Source organism: Ascaphus truei, chromosome 5 (genome assembly GCF_040206685.1).
Source record: "Ascaphus truei isolate aAscTru1 chromosome 5, aAscTru1.hap1, whole genome shotgun sequence".
NCBI lineage: Eukaryota > Metazoa > Chordata > Amphibia > Anura > Ascaphidae > Ascaphus > Ascaphus truei.
The window spans coordinates 244,593,928-244,616,371 of record NC_134487.1 but is presented as its reverse complement, the minus strand read 5'-3'; the positions used below and the strand labels follow the sequence as shown (position 1 = coordinate 244,616,371).

Genomic DNA, 22,444 nt, shown 5'->3' with positions numbered 1-22,444 from the left:
AAAGAAAGAATGGAGACGTACAGGCGTGTAATACCATCTGTGAAAGATTTTCAAATGAGTTTCTCTAACCGCTGAGCATCTGGAAGCTTTAGCTATTCTTTCAAATATTTCTTCCCAGTCCTCCTCCATGATATTTCATATATCCTTTTCCCCAATCTGATATATTTTTGCTTGTTTGCCCTCTATGTTGCTGTATCAGTACCTGGTAAAACTGGGCGATTGTCCCTTTATGGTATATGCCTGATTGATACAGCCTCTCGAAAGTGGTCAAGGATCTAGTCCACATTTCTTGTGGTCGTATCGAGGAAACATAATGTTTAAGCTGCATATACTGGAGTGTGTTTCACATCACTTTTAATAATAATTTTACAGCTTATTAGCATTTCATTTATTTCTGACACATTCAAATATAGTCACTATATTTACAAATTCACAAGTTGTTATTGTTTCCTTTTTTTGCGTTTTGCATTGATTTCTGTGTACACATAACATGCCTTTTTATGCATTTTAATGTACACCCAGTTATATATCTTCAGTTTTATACGTTTGCGGCTTTTCTTTAACAGCACTTCATATTAAATTCTTGTTCCTGCCTCTTTGGATTGCTTTCCTCTCTCCTCAGTAATTGCTTTGTCTCATCAGATATTTTTTTTATTTCGTTTTTTTTGTTGGCGATTTCCCCATTTTTTCCCTGTGTTTTAAAATACAATCTGCATAAGCCCCCCAGAACCATTACCTTCCCTTATGCTCCCAACCAGGCACATTACCTCCCTATATCCCACCCTCACCTCCTCCCCCCCCCCAACCCAGGCCAATTGCCTCCTTACCCCCCCCCCCAGGCCCATTGCCTGCCTATACCCCACCTGGGCCCACTACCCCCGTATATCCCCCTAGGCCCATTACCACCTCATACCGCCCCCACGCCCATACCTTCTACCTCCCTCCAGTTTGCTGGGGGGGGGGGGGGGGTGGGGGGGTTGCTTCTTATATTTCTCCTGGGCCCAGCAATTTCTGTTGGCAGCCCTGACTATTAGGTAATATACAGGAAACATTGTCTGTGTATAATCAGGTGAGTTTATTTTGGAACCTCCTTCTGTTGTCTCTATGTTACAACTCTGACACGTGATGCTTTGATGTGTATTTAAAAAAAACAAAAAAAAAAACATTATTTAGTAAAAAAATATGGTTAAGGCAAAACGATTAGTAGAAAAATAAAATAAAATGGTCTCTTTTCTCAGTTACTACATAAATAATAAGTGCCGTTACTGGAATCTGATAATCTGATGCAATGTACTGTTTTTTTTTTTTTTTTTTTAAACATTGCGCAATGTTGACCGAATTCATTGTTTACCCATGGAAATCATCCAACATATGTATGCTTTTTTTTCTTCGTGTCAGGAAATAGAGATCAAGTCTCTGGCTGCTCAGGTAGAAAGCCTGAAAAATGTTGGTCTTGTAGGGTTGACGCCGAGCTTAGACGGACTGAGGGAAGAGAACGCCAAGCTTAAGTATCGTCTGAACATTCTGCGCAAGGTGAGTGGTGAGAAAGGGGCTCTGACCGACGCTGAACCAAAGTGAACTAATGACAGTTATATGTTTATTGGGCTACAGTAGTTTTCATCCTGTACTTGGATTAAACCTTTGGATTCTGTGGGAACTTGTAGGGAAGGGCTCTGCGACTAGCTTTCTGAAGAGCTAGATCTGAAAACAAAATTAGGAGTATATGGGACACGAGTATTATAATGTAATGTTTGATACATTTAAAGACTTAACAATTATACTTTAAACCAGCCATTTTCAAATTTTTTAAAATGTATTATTATAGGATTGAAGCAAGGGTCTCCGGAGCTGACCTGTACTAATTTCAGCTCTGTTGACCCCATGCTTCAGAGATACTTACCTCCTTGAGAGTGCAGGTATCTCTGGGGATTTTAAATGTCCTGGTCCTGCGGGCCAATCGGAAGCCACAAGGGATGTCGCTCCGATTTTCTATTGGCCTGCGTGCCGCGGGACATTTAAACGCCGCCATTCTGTTAGGCACAGTATTTCCCTGGCTGCAGAGATACCAGTACAGGCATACCCCGCATTAACGTACGCAATGGGACCGGAGCATGTATGTAAAGCGAAAATGTACTTAAAGTGAAGCACTACCTTTTCCCCACTTATCGATGCATGTACTGTAGTGCAATAGTCATATATGTGCATAACTTTTGCCTATTGGGCGAAATGTCCTTACTCGCGAGTGTACTTAAAGTGAGTGTCCTTAAAGCGGGGTATGCCTGTACCATACTTCTGGAAACAGGGTGTCCCCGGAGTTCACCTCCGGAGACACCCTGCTTCAATCCTGTAATAAAAAAATAAAAAAACACACTAACTGAAACTTGTATTGCTGCTTTAAGACTTTGCAAAGATTTATAACACCTGTACCATATATATTTTTATTACCCTAACTTCCAAGTGACGTTTAGTGTGAAACACTTTACTTCACTTCCTGAGCAACTACAATAAAAAGGGCACGTACAGACAGTCCAACGGCCACTCCAAAGTCTTTCGGGTCCGATTTTGCTCGGTGGCCACCAGTTGGTGAGCCATGTTTGTAGGGGTTGGCCAAAAAATGGGTAATGACAAATATTTTTGTTTGCTCTATTTTTTGTAATTGAAGAACTCCAATGTGAAAGTTGAGGACCGCCATATTAAAATAAGCCATGTTGGTTCGGGTTCTCCAGCTGTTGTCATTCGATGACCAGTGGTTTATGAATCCCCATAAAATCATTTTTTTTAAGCAGTCGTCATCTGAAGCCTGTAGGTTTTCTATCATTGTTGTGCCTGCAAAATGTCTCTGTAAAGCGCTACGTAAAACTAGCAGCGCTATACAAGAACATGCTATTATTATTATTACCAATGTAATTTATAGAATTCACTTAACATAATATTCATCAAAGAAAATACAGAAAAAAGGAATAGGTGCAAAACAGCGCTAGGAATACTAATGAATAAATGTTCAGGCAGCCAGGTAAAAGACTGGTGGTACAACCAGTCAGGGAAACAGATGAAAAAAAGGGGTTAACCGGCGCCAATGAGGGTAAATACCAGTCCTGTTGTAACAGTCCAAATACAGTCCTTGGGATGATGAATGGTGATGATTCTCACCTCAGCAGTGCATATGTGAAAAAAGAGAAAGAAAAATAATAGTGCAGTAAATCAACACAGGGGGGGGGGGGGGGGTGTCACAGATACTGACAAAAAAACAACAAACAAGACATACAAACATATAACACTAGCACGGCCTAAATATTAATAAAAAGCATATTTATTGATGTGGAAATGTGCATAAACCGCATCCGGAGGGGTAAAATTGCAACCCTACTCACAAAATGCTGGAAAGGTACAGGCAGATCTGCTGTATGCAGCTGGGCTCTCAAGATGGCGACCGGAGCACTTGTGCTGGCGTCCACACGTGACTAGGAAGCCAGGCAGATGACTCAGATGACGAGGCCTCTGGGCGGACGTGACGTCACCCCCGTTGTGTATTCTCCACCGGCTCACAGGACTCCAGTCCTCCAGTCCTCATCAACAGCCGCAATATCACCGTACCTCGGTTCAAAACACTTGTTGGAGACTGCAGAGTTTCTCCTTTGGAACTGCAGACTTCACCACACTGAAACACTCTAAAAACTTGAAGGGAAAAGGGAAGTTTCAAATTTTTAGAGTGTTTCAGTGTGGTGAAGTCTGCAGTTCCAAAGGAGAAACTCTGCAGTCTCCAACAAGTGTTTTGAACCGAGGTACGGCGATATTGCGGCTGTTGATGAGGACTGGAGTCCTGTGAGCCGGTGGAGAATACACAACGGGGGTGACGTCACGTCCGCCCAGAGGCCTCGTCATCTGAGTCACCTGCCTGGCTTCCTAGTCACGTGTGGACGCCAGCACAAGTGCTCCGGTCGCCATCTTGAGAGCCCAGCTGCATACAGCAGATCTGCCTGTACCTTTCCAGCATTTTGTGAGTAGGGTTGCAATTTTACCCCTCCGGATGCGGTTTATGCACATTTCCACATCAATAAATATGCTTTTTATTAATATTTAGGCCGTGCTAGTGTTATATGTTTGTATGTCTTGTTTGTTGTTTTTTTGTCAGTATCTGTGACACGCCCCCCCCACCCCCCCTGTGTTGATTTACTGCACTATTATTTTTCTTTCTCTTTCTCTTTTTTCACATATGCACTGCTGAGGTGAGAATCATCACCATTCATCATCCCAAGGACTGTATTTGGACTGTCACAACAGGACTGGTATTTACCCTCATTGGCGCCGGTTAACCCCTTTTTTTCATCAAAGAAAATAGAAATGTTTCTCTGATAAATCAGCTGTGATTTTTTTTTTTGTTTTTTTTGGTACCTGGTTTTCCTTAGTGTTGTAGTTGAAAGACTTTCAGACATAACCCCTATAATATGATTGTTAGCATTATTACATTTCAATTAGAGTTCAGTCTGTAAGAAAGCACGAGTTTAAGAAAAAGACAAAAGTAGCCTTAGTCTTGCGAAAAATGTAGTGAAAATTTGAACATTTTTGCAGACAAAAAAAAATTGCTGTTCACATGACACTAAATTCAGATCCCATGACTCGACACCAAAATTCTCGCGGATGTGGTGAAATTCTGGTCATAATTGGCGACATTTTAAACAATTTGTACTAAAAATTGCACAAAGATGGGAAAATTAAGAAAAACGTGCTGATAATTTTGCACATCACTTTGGAAGACGATCTCTGTCTCATGATATAGCGTATGTTTTTAAACCTTGCCCATGTGTGATGTAAACACAAACAAAAGTATATTATTGGTTAGCAGTGAAAGTATAATGTATACTTATAGAATGCACAGTAACTGCTTCCTACGTAGTCATTTACAGAGGCAATCCAAAGGCTTTTACATGGGATTGAAAGCAGGGGTTTTACGGCACTGAACCCCATTAATTTCAGCTCTGGGGACCCCCGGCTTCTGGAGATACAGACGGTAGCTACTTCGCTCGGCTAGCAGGGTTCATGTAATGGCCACTTTTCAAAGCTCCTGCTCCCTGCTGGCCAATAGGAAGCCGTTACGTCATCAGGTTCTGCTTCCTATTGGGCCGTGTGACACGGGAGCTTTAAACTTTGCCGAGATACCGGCACCCCTTTGGAGGTCCCTGGAACTGAAATGAATGGTGTTCCGCTCGGAGAGCCTCTGCTTCAATCCTATGTTAAAAAATACTTTAAAAAATTGCATGAATTGCTAATTTAAACTATAATAATAATAAATCAGAGAGCACTTTTCTCCCAATGGGACTCAAAGTACTTCACAATTACAGTATAGTGCGTAGTTTCCAGCGCTGTACGTAGAATTTTACAGTCACTGTCCCTGACGGGATTACAATCTGTGTTTTGGATGTATGGATGCACACCATGTTGGATGTGCATTAGGGCTTCTTTCTTTACTGTTGTATATTTGATGTCACTTTCCCAGAAGCACTCCGGTTGGTACTATTAAAGATTGTGTGTGTCTCATATATGTTTGGTGCCTGCAGGGAGATAGTGATTTGCCCAAGGAGCTGACACCGGGGATTTGAGACAGAATCTCCTACTTCAAATACTGTAATTTGTTTTCAGAGTCAGGACCTTTACTCACTGACTCGTTTTATTTAAAATTAGAACATATTTTAAATGAAAACAGCTCCTATCACTTTATTACAGTACAATGTATGTTGATATGGTCACTCGTCGACCATTGTTTTGTTAAATAATAAAAAGTGCTATATTTGTCCATCAATCGGTATCACAGCTTGCAAACAATCAAGGTCTAATCTAGACAATTGGAACTGTTAGAATGTAATATGTTTGTACTATGTTTTCAAAGCAGTAGCTATGATTAGGGGTTACGAAGGTAGATCTGTAGAAGCTCAGCTAAACAGCTGGTCTCAGCTGTCTTGGAGGTTAGTGACTCCTACCACACAGAGTTTAAAGCTCCCCCCTCCCCACTGTCCAAGTAAGCAGGTTTTCTTTTCATGCAGCTGGTTGCGACAGGTTCAATGCCAGGACCATTCTTCCTCTAATTATAGAGGTAAATAAGGATTTTAATCAGTTAGTGTTTTGGACCTGCGATATTATGGTCATGCCTCTAAAGTGACTCGCAGGCTTATACACTTTGGCCAAAGAGTGAACTAAATGACACTTTTTTCAAGAGATATATAGGATTTTCACGGTGTATTTTGTCACATTGGATGTTGCTCTGGACTTCTTTGTTTCTTGTTTTATACAATTAGCCACGCCCAGTAGCACCCCTTTTGACACATATACATATATATATTTTGTGGTAATTTGGGGGGGTTTCTGAGAAATTGCTGGGTATCTGTGTGTTTGATACACCGGGTACCCGGAAATTACCCTGTACCCGGCACTATTTACAGTACCCGGAAATTACCCAGAACCGGCACCAGGGGGCTGGAACCCGGTGCCGGGTAATTTCCGTTCTGCTCTGCTCCCTTGGTCTTCCTCTTGGAGAATGACAGGAGCAGAGCAGCAGAAGACTTACCTGCAGGTGGAGGGTGAGGAGGACCGCTGCAGATGGTGAGGAGGCCCACAGCGACATCCTGGTGGAGGTGAGAGCAGCAGCAAACATCCTTCAGGCGGTGGCATCAGCAGATTACGTCCTTCACAGCTGGTGCTAGTCGGAGCAGGGGAACATGTGACCGGAGCAGAAGCGTTACTATTGGACAGCCAGGGAGGAGCTGCGTCGGAAGTCGCACTCCTCGGCTGTCCAATAGTAATGCTCCTGCTCCGGTCACATGTTCTCTTGCTCTCACCGGCACCGGTTGTGAAGGACGTCAGGCGGTGGCATCAGCAGATGAAGGATGTCTGCCGCTACTCCCAACGCCACCAGGATGTCACCGTGGTCCTCCTCACCCTCCGCCGTGGTCGTCACCCTCCACCTCCAGCTGCAGGTAAGTGAAAACTACCTGGCCGGTTACCCGGCAGGCAATTTTTTTTCTTTTTTCCCGGGTACCCGGCACTTTGTAGGAGCCGGTACAACACTAGAAGACAAGGTTACCCTTATCCTATATTTCTCGCCCCATATGGTGGTGACATTCTGTCAAGCTACATACCCACCGGCCACTTATCTCAAAGTGGTTCAGGATGTGCCTGAGCTTCATTAAAGAGAAAAAGGAAATAATGTGACATGCAAAAAGAAAGTACAACTTTTAGACTTGACTTCTTCCCAGAGTCTCCAAGAGGAAAGAAACAAGTCCGCAAAAAGCATGATCAACATCAATGTCCAACTTCAAGAGGTCTTTCAGAAGGCCATCAAATCTGCATATCCTGATCTGGAAAATGTCCCCCAGGCAGTCACACCGAACCAGCAGCCGAAATTTGGGGACTACCAGTGCAACAGTGCCATGGCCATGACACAGGTAAACCGATAACTATTGATTGCCTTATCTACATTGCAAACATGTACACTGTGAGCATATTACATTGTAGGATATTAGGATTTCATGTCATGAGAGACAGGTAGAAGAATACAATATTCATCTATTCACCTGACAAGTGTGGCATGTTTGTATGGCCTTTCTTCTGCCCTGCTGTATGCAATTTGCACATTCAGTACTTGTTTTTTGCACTATGGAATAGCAGAGTAACTTTACACTTTGTATTTGTTTTTTTAAAATAGATGGGAAATATAGATCTAATCTCACTGTTTGGTTGCATATTTCCAAGCAGGTAAACCTTTTGAAATAGAAAGATTGTTTCTATACAGTTATTCCGAACATTAATTTTCAGTTTATTTTCCTTTTCCACTATCATTAATATACTCCAGTTGCACAGCAGAATGCTATCTGACAAGTGAGATTGTAGTAGTTTTGTAGTAGTTTTTTTTTTATTTATTGGCCAGGGTCCACTTGTAGTATTGCCACTTAACTATAAATGTGTAGCATTCGTGGAACAGTTTCTTAAGCGATATTATGGTGTATAAAGTTAGTAGGCATTGTGATGCAAAGCTGAGCCCTTCTGGCTTAAAGCAGCATTTCATTCAAAATCCGTTGTGTGGTATAAGACAACTTACTGTATCCCATCCCCCACTCTTTATTCCCCTTTTAATGATTTGTAATGTATTAAGAGCTTCCTCGAGGTGCTATATCAACCATTTAGGAAGCCACAGCACTTTCTCTTTTGAAATAGGCAGCCCTATTGCACTGTCTAGGTCAGGGGTGCGCAAAGTTTTGGAGCTGCTCCCCCCCTGTGCGACAGCCCCAGCGCTTGCGCCCTCCCCCCCCTCTCTGCGACCCGGCGTCACGTGACCCCACAGCGTCCTTTGATGCGCATTGCCATGGCGACACGTATGTCACATGACCCCGTAGCGTCATTTGACGCTGTGTTGCCATGACGACGCGTCCAGAAGACTACAAATCCCCGGTACGTTGAGGTTGCAGAGGCCTTGCACGGACCCCCGGCATGTAACTTAAATGCCTCGGGGTAGAGCGCGGGGCCGCTGCAACCACCGTGCCCCCCCAAACAAAATCCCAGGGCGCGCGCTCCCAGTTTGCGCACCCCTGGTCTAGGACATGTGGCTGCAGCCAAATCGCCATCTGGCCACTCCGCGGCGAGGATGACTCCCGATAGGTCGTCTTGCCGCCAGTCACCTCACTTCCCTGGCCGCCATCTTTATAGGTCTTCCTTGTGCAGCCATCCCGGCCACCATCTTTAAATGTCTTCCTCACTCAGCCGTCATCTTTAAATGTCCTCCCCAGCCGCAGGACACCTTGTGCAGCCACCGCTCTGACAACATTTGTGAGAGTGACCTTGTGTGCGCCCACCAGGACACTCAGGACAGCCGCCAGCAGCTAGGACACATTTTTTAATTTCCCGCGGAATTATAATATAATAATAATTTAGGCAACCATGTATCACTTAAAGGGGAACTTCAATTTAAGATTAACTTTTTCAATACTAAAAATATGAAGGCTTTTATGCATAAAAATAGCTTCGTAGACAGAGGGAAAGAAAGCTCCCTATTGTGTTGCACTGGAGAGACACCCTTACCGGATTTAAAATAATTTATTAATAGACTAATTAAAATATAATTGCAGTAAAGTAAACAACGAACCCAAAAATATTAAAACAAATTAAAAACGAAAGGAGACGTCAGTGTGCTGAATCTAGACGCCAGTGTTGGAAATAACAATAGCTATTAAACACTGTTGTATACCACGGTTATACTATTGAATTAACGTGGTAATAGCTACTTCAATACAACCTTAGGTCGTCAGACATCTGATCCTATATAAATGAGAGTGCTTTTCTCTATGAATGAGACTAAGAGCTCGGTATGTCTGTATAGGTGTTTGTATGTTGGGTATTGGTAATGAGTGGATTAGTGTTAGGTAATTATGTAGGCCTGAGATCTGCCTCAGCTATATATTGACTCCATACCTCTATGTACACATACACTGTATCACCAGTAAGGGTATCTCTCCAGTGCGACACAATAGGGAGCTTTCTTTCCCTCTGTCTAGAATACTATTTACTCCCAGTCAGCACCACCCCTACACCAGTCATTGCAGTGTAGTTTCCTGTCATAACAGGACACTATCATACCCTCCTTTGGTGTTGTGCGGGGTACACACTGACCCCTTTAGGGGTTACCCTTTCCTGTGTTAAAAATAGCTTACATTAACAGGAGTAGACATTTGTTTTTGTTATTAATCAGTGTCGATATACAACGTTTCCCGTTTTGTAGGGAACCTCGAAATACTATCTACAGAGATGCCGAACTCTGGCCACCAAGCGATGTCACAGTCACAAGGTTTTAGGTGTCTCTAGGAGCAAGGTTAAATTGTTCTGTATGGAGCATTGACCGTGATAAAACTCCCAGTAATGTTATTTAAAATGGATTCACCCGTTTCTTGCCTACATTTCTGTTGGTGCGAATGTGTGATCTCCGACTTCCTATTTCAGATGCTAAAAGCCAAGGATCAAAAAGTGAGTCCAAGAGAAATTGCTGATAAAATAATTAAAAACATTCCCAACAATGACTTAATTGAGAAAGTGGAAATTGCTGGCCCAGGTAAGTCATTAAACCTTTGAAGTTTTAGTGATGATGGGAAATGTAGAATTTTTTTTAATATTGGTGGGAAATAGTAAAAAGCAGAAAACATAACACATTTTTTGTAGATTCGGATAATAAGGTGTTATAGCTATTTAACATAACATAGCCCAGGGCTCTTCAACTGGTAGCCTATAGGCCAAATTTGACCCGTTAAGGGTCTCAATGTTGTCCTTGTACTCTGCTCACACTAGTTGCAGAGTCAGCTATTGTAAGTGTAATTTTTCACATTGAATCGCACTTATGAGTTGTGGTACATTTGTCAAATATAACATCAGCACCATACATACAGTACTGTAGTTATTATAGTACAGTATGCATGGTGCTGATGTTATGCTTGAAAATTTTGGAAATATAATAGTTTGGAAGTCTTTAAATGTATCGAGAATATGTTAGAATAAACTTGTGGGCCTTCTATTCCTCGAGACAAAAAGGCCTCAAATGCTACTGTACATCCAATGACAGGTTGTTTAGTATATTAAGATGTATTTAATCTATATTCATTCTTCATTAACGTGGGTCATTTAGTTCAATACTTTGACCAAAATATTTTAAGCCTATAACCACGTCACTGTAAAACCTATTTCAGTAGGTACTACATTACCTATATCAGGCCTGCACAACTTGTAAAGCGAGAAGGGCCGAACTGCTCCAAGGAAAAAACATTTGGGCCGCACGGGTAAAATCATCATCATCATCTTCATCTCTCCTCCAGCACCTCTCATCATCATCATTATCCTCATATATCTCCCCAGCACCCCTCATCATCATCCTCATATCTCCCCCAGAACCCCTCACTATCAACCTTTGCGATACTCCCCATCTATCTCTCATACCCCCATCTCTCCCCCTCACCCACACACATAATACTCCCCCTCCACATCAAACACACAATACCCCCCTGCACACCACACACATCCCACCCCCTGCACCTCACATCCTTCTCCCCCCTGCACCTCACATCATTCTCCCCCCGTGCACCTCACATCATTCTCCCCCGTGCACCTCACATCATTCTCCCCCGTGCACCTCACATCATTTTCCCCCGTGCACCTCACATCATTCTCCCCCGTGCACCTCACATCATTCTCCCCCCCTGCACCTCACATCACTCTCCCCCCCTGCACCTCACATCATTCTCCCCCCCTGCACCTCACATCACTCTCCCCCCCTGCACCTCACATCATTCTCCCCCCTTGCACCTCCAATCACCCCACCTGCACCTCCAATCACCCCCCCTGCACCTCCAATCACCCCCCCTGCACCTCCAATGACCTTCCCCTGCACCTCCAATCACCCTCCCCTGCACCTCCAATGTCCCTCCCCTGCACCTCCAATGACCTTCCCCTGCACCTCCAATCACCCTCCCCTGCACCTCCAATCACCCTCCCCTGCACCTCCAATCACCCTCCCCTGCACCTCCAATCACCCTCCCATGCACCTCCAATCACCCTCCCCTGCACCTCCAATCACCCTCCCCTGCACCTCCAATGACCCTCCCCTGCACCTCCAATCACCCCCCCTGCACCTCCAATCACCCCCCTGCACCTCACCCCCTGCACCTCACCTCACCCCCTGCACCTCACATCACCCCCTGCACCTCACATCACCCCTCCTGCACATCACCCCTCCTGCACATCACCTCCCCTGCACATCACCTCCCCTGCACATCACCTCCCCTGCACATCACCCCCCCTGCACATCACCCCCCCTTCACATCACCCCCCCTTCACATCACCCCCCCCCCTTCACATCACCCCCTCTTCACATCACATATCCCCCTTCACCTCACATCACCCACTGCACCTCACATCACCCCCTGCACCTCCTCACCTCACATCAGCCCCTGCACCTCCCCTACACCTCCCCTCACCCCCCTGCACCTCAGATCATGGCGGCAGAGCAGGCAGGACTGCGCGCGATCGCAAGCAGCGGGCACCGGAAGTGCCACACTGCAAGAGCGTGCAGTCTTGAGAGCGGGCTGGGGGGGAGGAGGGGAGAGCGGGCTCTGCTCGTGGTGGGTGGCGGAGAGGGACAGCGCCCTCGGGGGAGGGAGGAGGAGGAGAGCAGACTCGGGGGAGGGAGGAGGAGGAGAGCCACCGCCGCGGGCCGCACAGTGAGTGCCGGCGCGCCGCGTGTTGTGCAGGCCTGACCTATATCATGGTGTCTTTGTAGTCTTAGTGTATCTTCCACTGCATAGAGAGACGAGGAAACAAAAATGCTTCAGCCAAACGCATGGGGTGTGTGACATGTATACCGTGCCTGAAGAGTTGCATTTTAAGAAGCGCTATGTGTGAACTACAGGTAAAGCGGCAATCCAAGCCGGTGATTTTTTTTGCACTTTTTGTTTATGTAGGATTGAAGCAGGGGGTCTTTGGAGCTGAACCCCATTAATTTCAGCTCCGAGTATCTCCGAAGCAGGGAGTCCCACCTCTGAATTAGGTGCCGGTAGCCGCTCTCTTCAGCTGCCAGGGATCACATAGTGGCCGCTGTGCAAAGATTTTGCGTTCTGCGGGCCAATAGGAAGCCGTGATATCGGTGCAGCTTCCTATTGGCCCATGTGACGCAGGAGCTTTAAACTTTAAAGCCCAGCTTGCTCAGCTGGACCGGCTACTGGCCCCTACTTCAGAGGGAAATATCTCCAGAAGCAGAGGGTTCCTGGAGTTTAAATGCAGAGGGTTCCTGGAGTTTAAATGAATGGGGTTCAGCTCTGTTGACCCCCTGCTTCAATTCTATATTTAAACAAAAATTGAAAAAGTAAAAAAAATTGCTGGCTTGGATTGCTCCTTTAAACAGGTTCAAAACCAGAAGTGCCCTAATAGAAGGATCTTCTATTCCTACGTGTCTTCTGATCTGGCCCCTGTGGAGAACTAGTTGAAGAGCCCTGCCATAGCTTATATGTGTTTATACTCATAATACATGAGCATGTTTGTCTCCAGAGCTCATAAATGACCATATTCAAGAAGAATATATGTTGGTGTCTTAAAGGTTTCACAAACTGCAAAAAAAAGATTTGTTTCATCCTCCTGTTCCTTATTCCCAGTCATAGTACTGCCAATCCTACATCTCACTTGGGCCCATATTAAGTATAACATAGTTTTCTCCATGTTAGAGAAACTTAAGGCCCAATTCATATGAATGGGGCTTAAAACGTCCCTGTCAAAACCGTAAACAGATTCACAGCATATTGAACAGGGGTCTTATATTCTGTGTTATTAAAGTTCAATTTTCTCAATGAAAATGATTTCTTGTTGTCTTTCTTACTCCTACCACAGCCATCCAACTAACACATTTTTTTCTTTTATTGCTCAAACACTATATGCATTGTCCTTAATGATGTGACCTTTCTGTCTCTACAGAGCCGGTTTTTAAAACAAATCTTAAGATTACAAAATATAAAAAAATGACTAATTGTTCCTTTATCAGATAAAGTATGTGTTGTTTTTAGTAGCACATCTGCCCCTTTTTGTTACATAGAAGTTACTGAAAGACTATACCTAGTCTGCCCATTTTCCTACCTGCTTAAAACCTCAGACCCCCATTCCTTTGTATTTAGAATAACCGAAGTTCTATCCCGAGCATGTTTGGTTCCCTTGCTGTTTAAGCCCCTACTACCTCTGTTAGGAGGCTATCCCCCAAATCCACCACCCTATGAAGAATGAATGCCTCCCGTTTCTCCTTGTTATGTACTTGTTATATATTGTTGTATATTACTCAAATCGATCGTCAACTCTGGATTTGTGCAGTTTTTTTGTGTGCATGCAAAATTATTAATTGCAGCTGCATTGATGATGCTGGAATAGTAAAGTTAAAAATACTCTACATGGCACTCAGGGGCTTTCCAAGCTTGTTACTGCAGTATCTCTTAAGCATCACTGGGCCATACATATATAGATGGGCCGGTTATGAGATTTCATATGTGAAAGACAGTATCTCACAGCTTCTGAGTAATGTTGTCTGAAATATGTCAGGACTGAATCAGTATATCACTTTATAATCCACAAGCATTTTGCGCTCTTTGCCCAACAGGTATAAGTATAAGGCCGTGGCTCTCCCTTGAGAGTGTGCTCTCCCTTAAGCGCCCTGCCATGAGAGCAGGGACGATTTGTGTCCAACGTAGTTATGCACGCAGGGGAAGGCGTGCCCGTGACATCACGTGAGCGGTTCGCCCTCATTGGCTGAAGCGCACACATGACCAAGGCAAGCGTGTCATATTCAAAAGAATTTGTCTCGCCAAGCAGCAGAGCCTCCCGCGCACGGTGGTCAAACACATTGTTGCATACGAGATCGCTCTCAGCCTGGACGAGCCCTAAGAGCGGACCTGGTTTACCACACTATGGCAAATGCCATATGTACCAAACGTCTCTCAATCTCAGCCAATTTAACCTTATTTTAAGGCTTTGTGGACCTTTGTGTAATTAAGAACCATACCCAAAGTTCTTGTTTATCTTTGATATACTTAATCTTCCTCATTTTGTGTTTTTGTAATAGAAAGAATATGTATTTTAATTGCAATTAACTATAAAGAGTTGTGTTTAACATTCACTGTTTCTGTTTAAGGCTTCATTAACGTACATGTACGAAAGGATTTTGTATCAAAACAACTGTCTAAGCTGTTGGTGAATGGGGTTCAGCCCCCTGTTATCGGAGAAAGGAAAAAGGTAACGTTTAAGCAAAATGCAGGAGGGTCACTAGCATTGTATGAACTTTGAAACAACATACAGGTGGTCCTTGGTATCCATCATTTCATTTTCCGCGGAACTCATTATCCAACGTCGAAACCTATCAATGGCACTCGACCTCTACTAAATAAACACTATTCTAATTAATTTTATTAATATAAACAAGAGAAAACATCTGTATATAATTTAAAACCTAAATAACGCTATATAAACCGGGCTTTGGACCCCAATGTGTCCTAATTAGTAAGATATACCACTATGACGTGATATTATGTCAGCTTCTGATTCTGATCCTACTGTAATACTGTGTGGTCTATAACTGGGATCAGATCAGAAGCCGACATAATATCACGTCATAGTGGTATAACTTACTAATTAGGACACATTGGGGTTCAAAGCCCGGTTTATATATCGTTATTTAAGTTTTAAATTATATACAGATGTTTTCTCTTGTTTATATTAATCAAATTAATTAGAATATTGTTTATTCAGTAGAGGTCAAGTGCCATTGATAGGGATTCTTTTCTTCTCTGTTTATGCTCACTTTTAAAAATAGGCTCATTTGTGATTCTTCTTTAAAAAAAAAAATGTTTTGTAACCGAAACCTGCGACCAGATGCAGAAGTTAGGATTTTGCGCCCGGGTAAATTCTGCACACTGCACACTGACAGACAAATAAACAGCGCACAACACTCATAGTGTAATACATTTTAGTAAAGGAATGAAATTCAAAAAAAGGGGTGGTAAGTAATCTGCGTACATCAGATCAATAAGTAAAAAGCATTTCATGTATCAAGACGTGTTACCAACACTGGAAACAGTCTGGTCAGGGAACTCTCATCATCCGGTCTCACGGTGTAGATCTTTAAAAGATCTCTGCATCTTTTTTTTTATATCACTTTTTTTTTTATTGAGAATAACATACATCCAAATGATAACGACAATGTCATAGGCACATGACAAGATTTTTCAACTGAGTTAAACAACATGTTGTCCCAAAATGGGTATTTTTCAGTTGGTGGGGGGTGGGGGGGAGGTCTAAGGGGGGAAGGGGGGGAAGACATACTGGGGGGGGGGGGGGTGTGGGGGAGGATGGGGGAACTCTGTTTTCTTCCTCCCTTTCCATCAGTACGAGGACGGCCTAATGCAGGCCTAGTCCTAGCGGGCCGCTCCAGGGGTCCCAGGTATTCCGAAACTGTGGCATTTTTTTATTGAGCATTGCTGTAAGTTTATCCATGGCCATGACCTCGTCTATTCTTCTCAACACCGTGTTTCTCGCTGGGGCTTTGGTGTGTTTCCACGCCGCCGCTATTGAGCATCTGGCTGCGGTTAGGATAGCTGATACTAGTCTACTCAGGGGGGGGCGGGGGGCAGGTCGTCTATAGGTTTGCTCAGCACGAAGGTCAAGGGGTCCAGGGGGAAAAGAAGCCCCGTAGTTTCTTGTAGAAGCTTCTGGATCTTTGTGCAGTACCTCTGAATCTCCGGTCATGACCACCAAATGTGGGCCATGTACCCCTTTTGGCCACATCCCCTCCAGCACAGGTCGGGAGTGCCGGGGAAGATCTGGCTCAGCCTAGCCGGGGTCAGGTACCACTGGAATAGTATTTTATATATGTTCTCTTTTGTCACTCTCCAGATTGAGGTCTTTGTGGCCAATTCCCAGATATCCTCCCACTCGTCCATATCTATCTGTACATTAAGGTCCTCTGACCATTTTTGCATATACTTGTGGATTGGGGGGCTGGTTGCCGACTCCATCCCCCTATAGATCTCTGAGATCAGACCTCTCTGGTAGGAGCCCTTGCTGCAAATGGATTCAAACCTGGTTAATGGGGGGAATTTAGCGTTTGGGGCTAGGGATAGAAGGAAGTGCCTAATTTGCAAAAATTTGAACAGAAGGAGACCTTGGTGTTTATGTTTGTCGCGGAGTTCTTGGTAGGAGAGGATCTCCTCGTTTTTCAGCAGATCGGCAATCAGCCTTATTCCTAGACCTTGGAATTGGTCGAATTGTTTTTTGGAGCACCCAGGCGGGAAGTGTGGGTTTCCAAAGATGGGGGTTAGTTGGGATGGGGTAGCTAGCAGGCCATATTTCCCTTTGTTCTTGAGCCAGACATCCCATGTGCATCTCATTGCCCCCAGAGCGAATCGCCGTGGTCCTCCCTCCCTTCCCACAGGAGACCAGAGATGGACCTGGAGGGTGGCAGGTGCAGCATGATGTGATTCGATCGCTAGCCAGCAGGTGGAGGCCGGGTCGTAGTTCCAAACCACAGCCTGCTTCAACTGGGCCGCCGAATAGTATCTGATCACGTCGGGGACCCCCACACCTCATCTTGTTTTGGGGGACAACATCACAGACCTTGGTACTCTTGGCCGTTTATCATTCCAAATTAATTGGAACATAAGGGCCTGGATATGTTTCAGGGCTGCAATTGGACGGGGACAGGGAGTGTTTGGAAGAAATAAAGAAGTCTCTGCAGGACATTCATTTTTATTGATGTAATTCTTCCAAACCAGGAAATTTGGAGCTTTTTCCATTTCTCCGGGTCTTTTTTGATTTGGTCAAACAAGGGGGGGGTAGTTGGATTGGTATAGGGAGCTATAGGTGCTTGAGATTCTGACTCCTAGGTATTTAATATGGGTAGTGCTCCATCGATATTTATAGTTAGCTTGTAGGAGTCTCCATTCCTGGTCTAATAGGGATACGTTTAGAGCTTCTGACTTGTCCATATTGACCTTGTAGTCAGATACAGTGCCGAATTGGGATAGCACTCTTTGGAGATTGGGGAGGGAGACGTGGGGGTCCGCGAGGGTCAGGATCACATCATCAGCAAATAAAGAGCTTTTGTATTCTGTTTCGTCAATTCTAATACCTTTAATGCTCTGATCTTCCCTAATTGTGGCCGCTAATGGTTCAATTGTTAGGGTGAATAACAGAGGGGAAAGGTGGCAACCCTGCCTGGTTCCATTTCTGATCTTAATGGGGTCCGAGAAGCCCCCTGAAATTTTTACATGTGCTGTTGGGTTTTGGTAGAGGGCTCTAACCCCCTGCAGGAAGGGGCCACTGAGTCCAAATTTCAGCATAGTTTGATCTAGGAAGGACCATTTGATTCTGTCAAACGCTTTTTCTGCGTCAAGACTAAGGATCATCGCTCTGGTTCCTGTGAGGCGCACATGGTCTATTATATCCACAATTTTGCGGGTGTTGTCAGAGGCCTGTCTACCTGACACAAATCCTACTTGATCTATATGAATGAGCCGTGGGAGAATTGGGTTGAGCCTGTTTGCCAAGATCTTGCTATAGAGTTTTAGATCGGTATTCAGAAGGGAGATTGGCCTATAGTTGCCACAAAGGAGAGGGTCTCTACACTCCTTGTGGATAATTGCCAGGTTTGCCGCGGTGATTGTAGAGGGGATCGGTTCCCCTTGCAGGAAAGAGTTGAACATATCTAAGAGGTAGGGGGAGTCAGCAAGAATGTTTTATAATAAGCGTTGGTAAACCCGTCAGGGCCGGGCGTTTTAGCTAATTTAAGGGAACCAATGGCTCCTGATAGTTCCTCCTGGGAGATTTCTTTATTTAGATCGTCTAGTTCCTTGTTCGAGAGGGATGGGAGGTTACAGTGCTCCAGGTATTGTGTAATTGTCTCGAGGGATGTCGGGTCATGGTTAGGGGGGTGTAAGTTGTAGAGGTCCGAATAAAAATCCGCAAATTCCTGAGCTATCTCTTTCTCCATATATGAAATTTGACCGTTTTTAGTGCAGATTTTAGAGATTTGTGATTTTACTCGGGTGCCTCTGAGTTTAGTGGCCAAGAGCTTATCGGCCTTGTTGCCCTTGTCATAAATTTTTTGTCTGGACCATCTCAGTGCTCTCTCTACCTCTTCGAGTTGGGTGTGTTTGAGGGCTGCTCTAGTTTGGTTTAGTTGTTTGAATATTTTTTTGGAGGCTGTGTGCTTATGCTGTTGTTCAAGTTGCGCAATCTTATCTGTAAGGTCTTTTTGAAGCTTGAGTTTCTGTTTTTTCTTATGGGCCGCGACTGAGATTAGGTCGCCCCTGATTGAGGCCTTATGGGCCTCCCACAGCATTGCTGGGGCCGAGACTGACCCCTTATTAATTTGAAAAAAGATAGAGAGTTTTTCTCTAACTAACATCTCTGTTTCTGGGCAGTGGAGCAGGGAGTCGTTTAGCTTCCACTTGTATGGGTTATTCTTTACGAAGGGCAGAGAGAGAGTGAGTTCAATGGGGGCGTGGTCAGACCAGGTGATTGGGCCTATATTTGAGTGGGAGGATGCCTGGAGGATGTTGCTGGTGCCTAGAAAATAGTCGATCCTCGAGTAGGACTGATGGGGGTAGGAGAAGAAGGTATAGTCCCTTTGACCCTGGTGCTGTGCCCTCCATATGTCTGTGAGGGAGAATTCTGCCATTATGTCCCTAAATTTTTTGGCTTTCTTTTGAGCTTGAGTAGTGTGGGATGTAGCTGGAAAAGCAGGGGGAGGGATGCTAGGGGTTGTTGACCTATCCTGCGTGTGGGAGGCCACCATGTTAATGTCCCCTCCGATAATTAGGGAAGAGAGGGCCTGTTGCTCCAGTGAGTCAAGTAGTTTCTGGAGGAACAAGGGTTGGCTTTCATTAGGGGCGTAGATGTTGGCCAATGTTATGGGGGAGCCCGCAAGGGTGCCTTGAAGTATTAGAAATCGACCCTCTGGATCAGATTGAGTTTTGGTGAGGACGAAGGGGACATTATTCCTTATTAGAATAGCCACCCCTCTTTTTTTGCTTGGGGAAGACGCAAAAAATGCTTGGGGGAATACGGTTTTGAATGTGTTTGGTGGCACAGGGGAGTTATAGTGGGTTTCTTGGAGAAAGATGATGTCTCCTTTTGTTTTTTTAAACTCTATAAGTGCCAATTTTCTTTTTTGGACTGAGTTGAGACCTTTAACGTTGAGCGATATTAATTTTATAGCAGACATTTGGAGTCTAGAAGCTTTCTCGGAGCTATAAGCTCCGAGGCTCTTGGATTTCCCACGACAAGAGCGGGTGGACCTGGGGCCCCTGAGGGGGTCTGGGGGGGAGGGGGGACGCTGAATAGGCCTGGCACCTAGTTCTTGGAGGCTGGTTGTAATCTGGTGAGCAGCAAAAAAGGTGTCGGAACAATCTGTCTGGGTAAGGGTAGGGGGGGGGGGGGACACATGAGGAAAGGTGGGGGTAAGCGGGCCTTCAACGAGCCCTGAAAAGATAAACCTTACTCATTGGAACGAGGAAGGTCAGGGGTTGAACACCCCGGGGGAGACTTCCGGGACACAGAACATGGAATGGGAACGGTCAGAGGGTCGAGCACCCTCTGTAAAATGTAACAGTAAAACCGCTTACAGAAAAACTTTGACAGGTGAGGTAGAACAACAATTCTTAACAAAATCTTTTGTGAGCCTGGATGCTTGGTATGGCCCATGGACCTGAACCTGGTAGAGGAGGGAGGGATGGGGGGGAGGGGAAGGGGAGGGATGGGAGGAGGGGGGGAAGGGGGGGAGGGGAAGGGGAGGAGGGTGGGGGGGGGAGAGGGGGAGGGAGGGTGTTGGGTGGGGGGGGGGAGATGGGGAGAGGAGGGGGGAGGGGGGGGGAGAAGGGCACTTTTGAGTAGGACGTGTTAGGATGTGGCAAGTTCTAGTTGGTGTCGGGGGGTGGAGGGGAAGGGCAGGAGAGGTGAAGGAGGGGGGGGGGAGTTGAAATGGGGTGGGGAAAGAAAAAAAAAGGGTGGTGGGGGAGGGGGGGGGGGGGGCGGGGAAGGGAACGGGGAGGAGGCATGTGGTTTGACTTTATTAGTGTCCTGAGATATTTGTGGATGCTACAGTTGGAAATGAGTTGATTGTTACATTCACAGTTATGGGGAACCTTAGAGACCTCTGCATATAAATCAGAACCAAACATTTATTTTCTTATGAGGCCTGTACGTCACTGTTCTATCTTGACTCAGGAGGGTGGGAGGGAGGGGAGAGAGAGGGGGGGGTGGAGGGGAGAGAGAGGGGGGGTGGAGGGGGGGAGAAAGGGGGGTGGGGTGGGAGGGTGTGGGGGGGGGGGAGAGAGAGATAGAGAGGAGGGAGGGGGGTGGGCGGGAGGGGAGAGGATCTCTGCATCTTTTGAAGATCTACACAGTGAGATTGGATGATGACTAAAATGTATTACACTATGAGCGTTGTGCGCTGTTTTTTTTCCATTTTTTCTCTTTTAGCTTGTATGAGGTGCTGGGCCACCCTTATTCTACAGCTGCAGACGCTCTCCTCTTACTACCTATTGAGGTTATGTACATATCCCTGTATGTGTGCACTGTTTAATGTGTTTCTACATTATTTCAGTTGGGTATTTAGGATCTGATTTTTACAGTGTTATTAGTTCACCATTGTTGTATATATCCTAGGAGTCACAATAGTAGCGCACTTATTTTTCAATTTCTTTCACTACATGGAGCACTGACAGAAACTGGCAGACACATGGCAGCATACTTACACACAGCACACTGACAGTCACTGACAGATACTTGCATGCACAGACACTTACATACACAGCACACTGACAGCACAGTACAAAGACACGCAGAACATTGCAGCATACTTAAACACACTGGCACAGCACACTTACATTCCCCCTCCCCACTGACATCATGGAGAGCAGGGACGGGTCTAGAGTCCTGCAGGTCTCTGCCGCCCGCTCTCTGCTCCAGCCTCTGCCACCCACCACCAGCATCTGCCTCCCACTCTCTGCTCCAGCCTCTACCGCCCGCTCTCTGCTCCCCTCCCCCAACCAGCCTCTGCCACCCGCTACTCTGCTTCTCCCCCATAGCCTCTGCAATCCACTCTATGCTCCCATACCCAGCCTCTGCCAATGGCTCTCTGCATTCCTTCCCCCCCCCCCCCCCCCGCCCACCTCACTGATCAGCACTGCAGTAACCCACTTGTCAGTCAGCACTGCAGCTGCACCCCTACCCTCACTGACCAGTGCTAGTGAAGCAGGTTCAGACCGCCATAACCGGCTGCAGTGCTGACTGACAGGTTAATCAACGCAGTGCTGCAACACAGACACCAGGCTGAATTTCTGCCCCCGGGGTAGGTACATTTCTTGACCCCCTCATCCCTAGTTCCACCTCTGCCTGCGATCCTGTATTCTATCACCAAAGGCAGTAGGGGGCTCACCTACGGTTCCGCAAGCGCGCGGAAGCGTAGGTCTTTAGGGAATTTAAAATTCCCCCGCTTGCCGGCGCGACAGGCCGGTCATGTGAGCGGTTCGCCCAATGAGGGCGAACCAGCTCCGTGATGTCACTGGCCCGCCCCCGGCCAGTGACGTGCCCGCCCTCGGCCCGCCCCCTAACGTCCCCCTGACAGCGCATGCGGTAAGCAACCGCAAGGCCAGGGAAAGCACCCGGTTTCCTGAGCCTCAGCGCGCACCAGCACGCCAGCAGGGAGCCTGGCCGAGGCCTTAGGCTGAGTCCACGCTGCCGCTGAGCTCGCTCATGCTTGGAGAGCGGTGATATCACCAGCTATCCAAGCATGAGCGATCGCTGTCCTGCAAGATTTTTAGAGCAGGAGTGGGGGGGGAGGGCGTGGCTATTAGGGGAGGGGGCGTGTCATTGGCTAAATAGGGGCTGA

General features: G+C 45.8%; 1 protein-coding gene across 1 annotated transcript in view; it reads left to right on the top strand.

Annotated features, from left to right (window-relative positions):
* Nucleotides 1-22,444, top strand: part of RARS1 (arginyl-tRNA synthetase 1) — a 64,831-nt gene that overhangs the window by 8,886 nt on the left and 33,501 nt on the right. Inside the window, exons 2-6 of the mRNA XM_075599164.1 lie at nt 1,399-1,533; nt 7,248-7,436; nt 9,982-10,090; nt 14,690-14,837; nt 21,034-21,105. Of these exons, the coding sequence (XP_075455279.1) occupies nt 1,399-1,533; nt 7,248-7,436; nt 9,982-10,090; nt 14,690-14,837; nt 21,034-21,105 (653 nt within the window). The remainder of the gene's footprint in view (nt 1-1,398; nt 1,534-7,247; nt 7,437-9,981; nt 10,091-14,689; nt 14,838-21,033; nt 21,106-22,444) is intronic.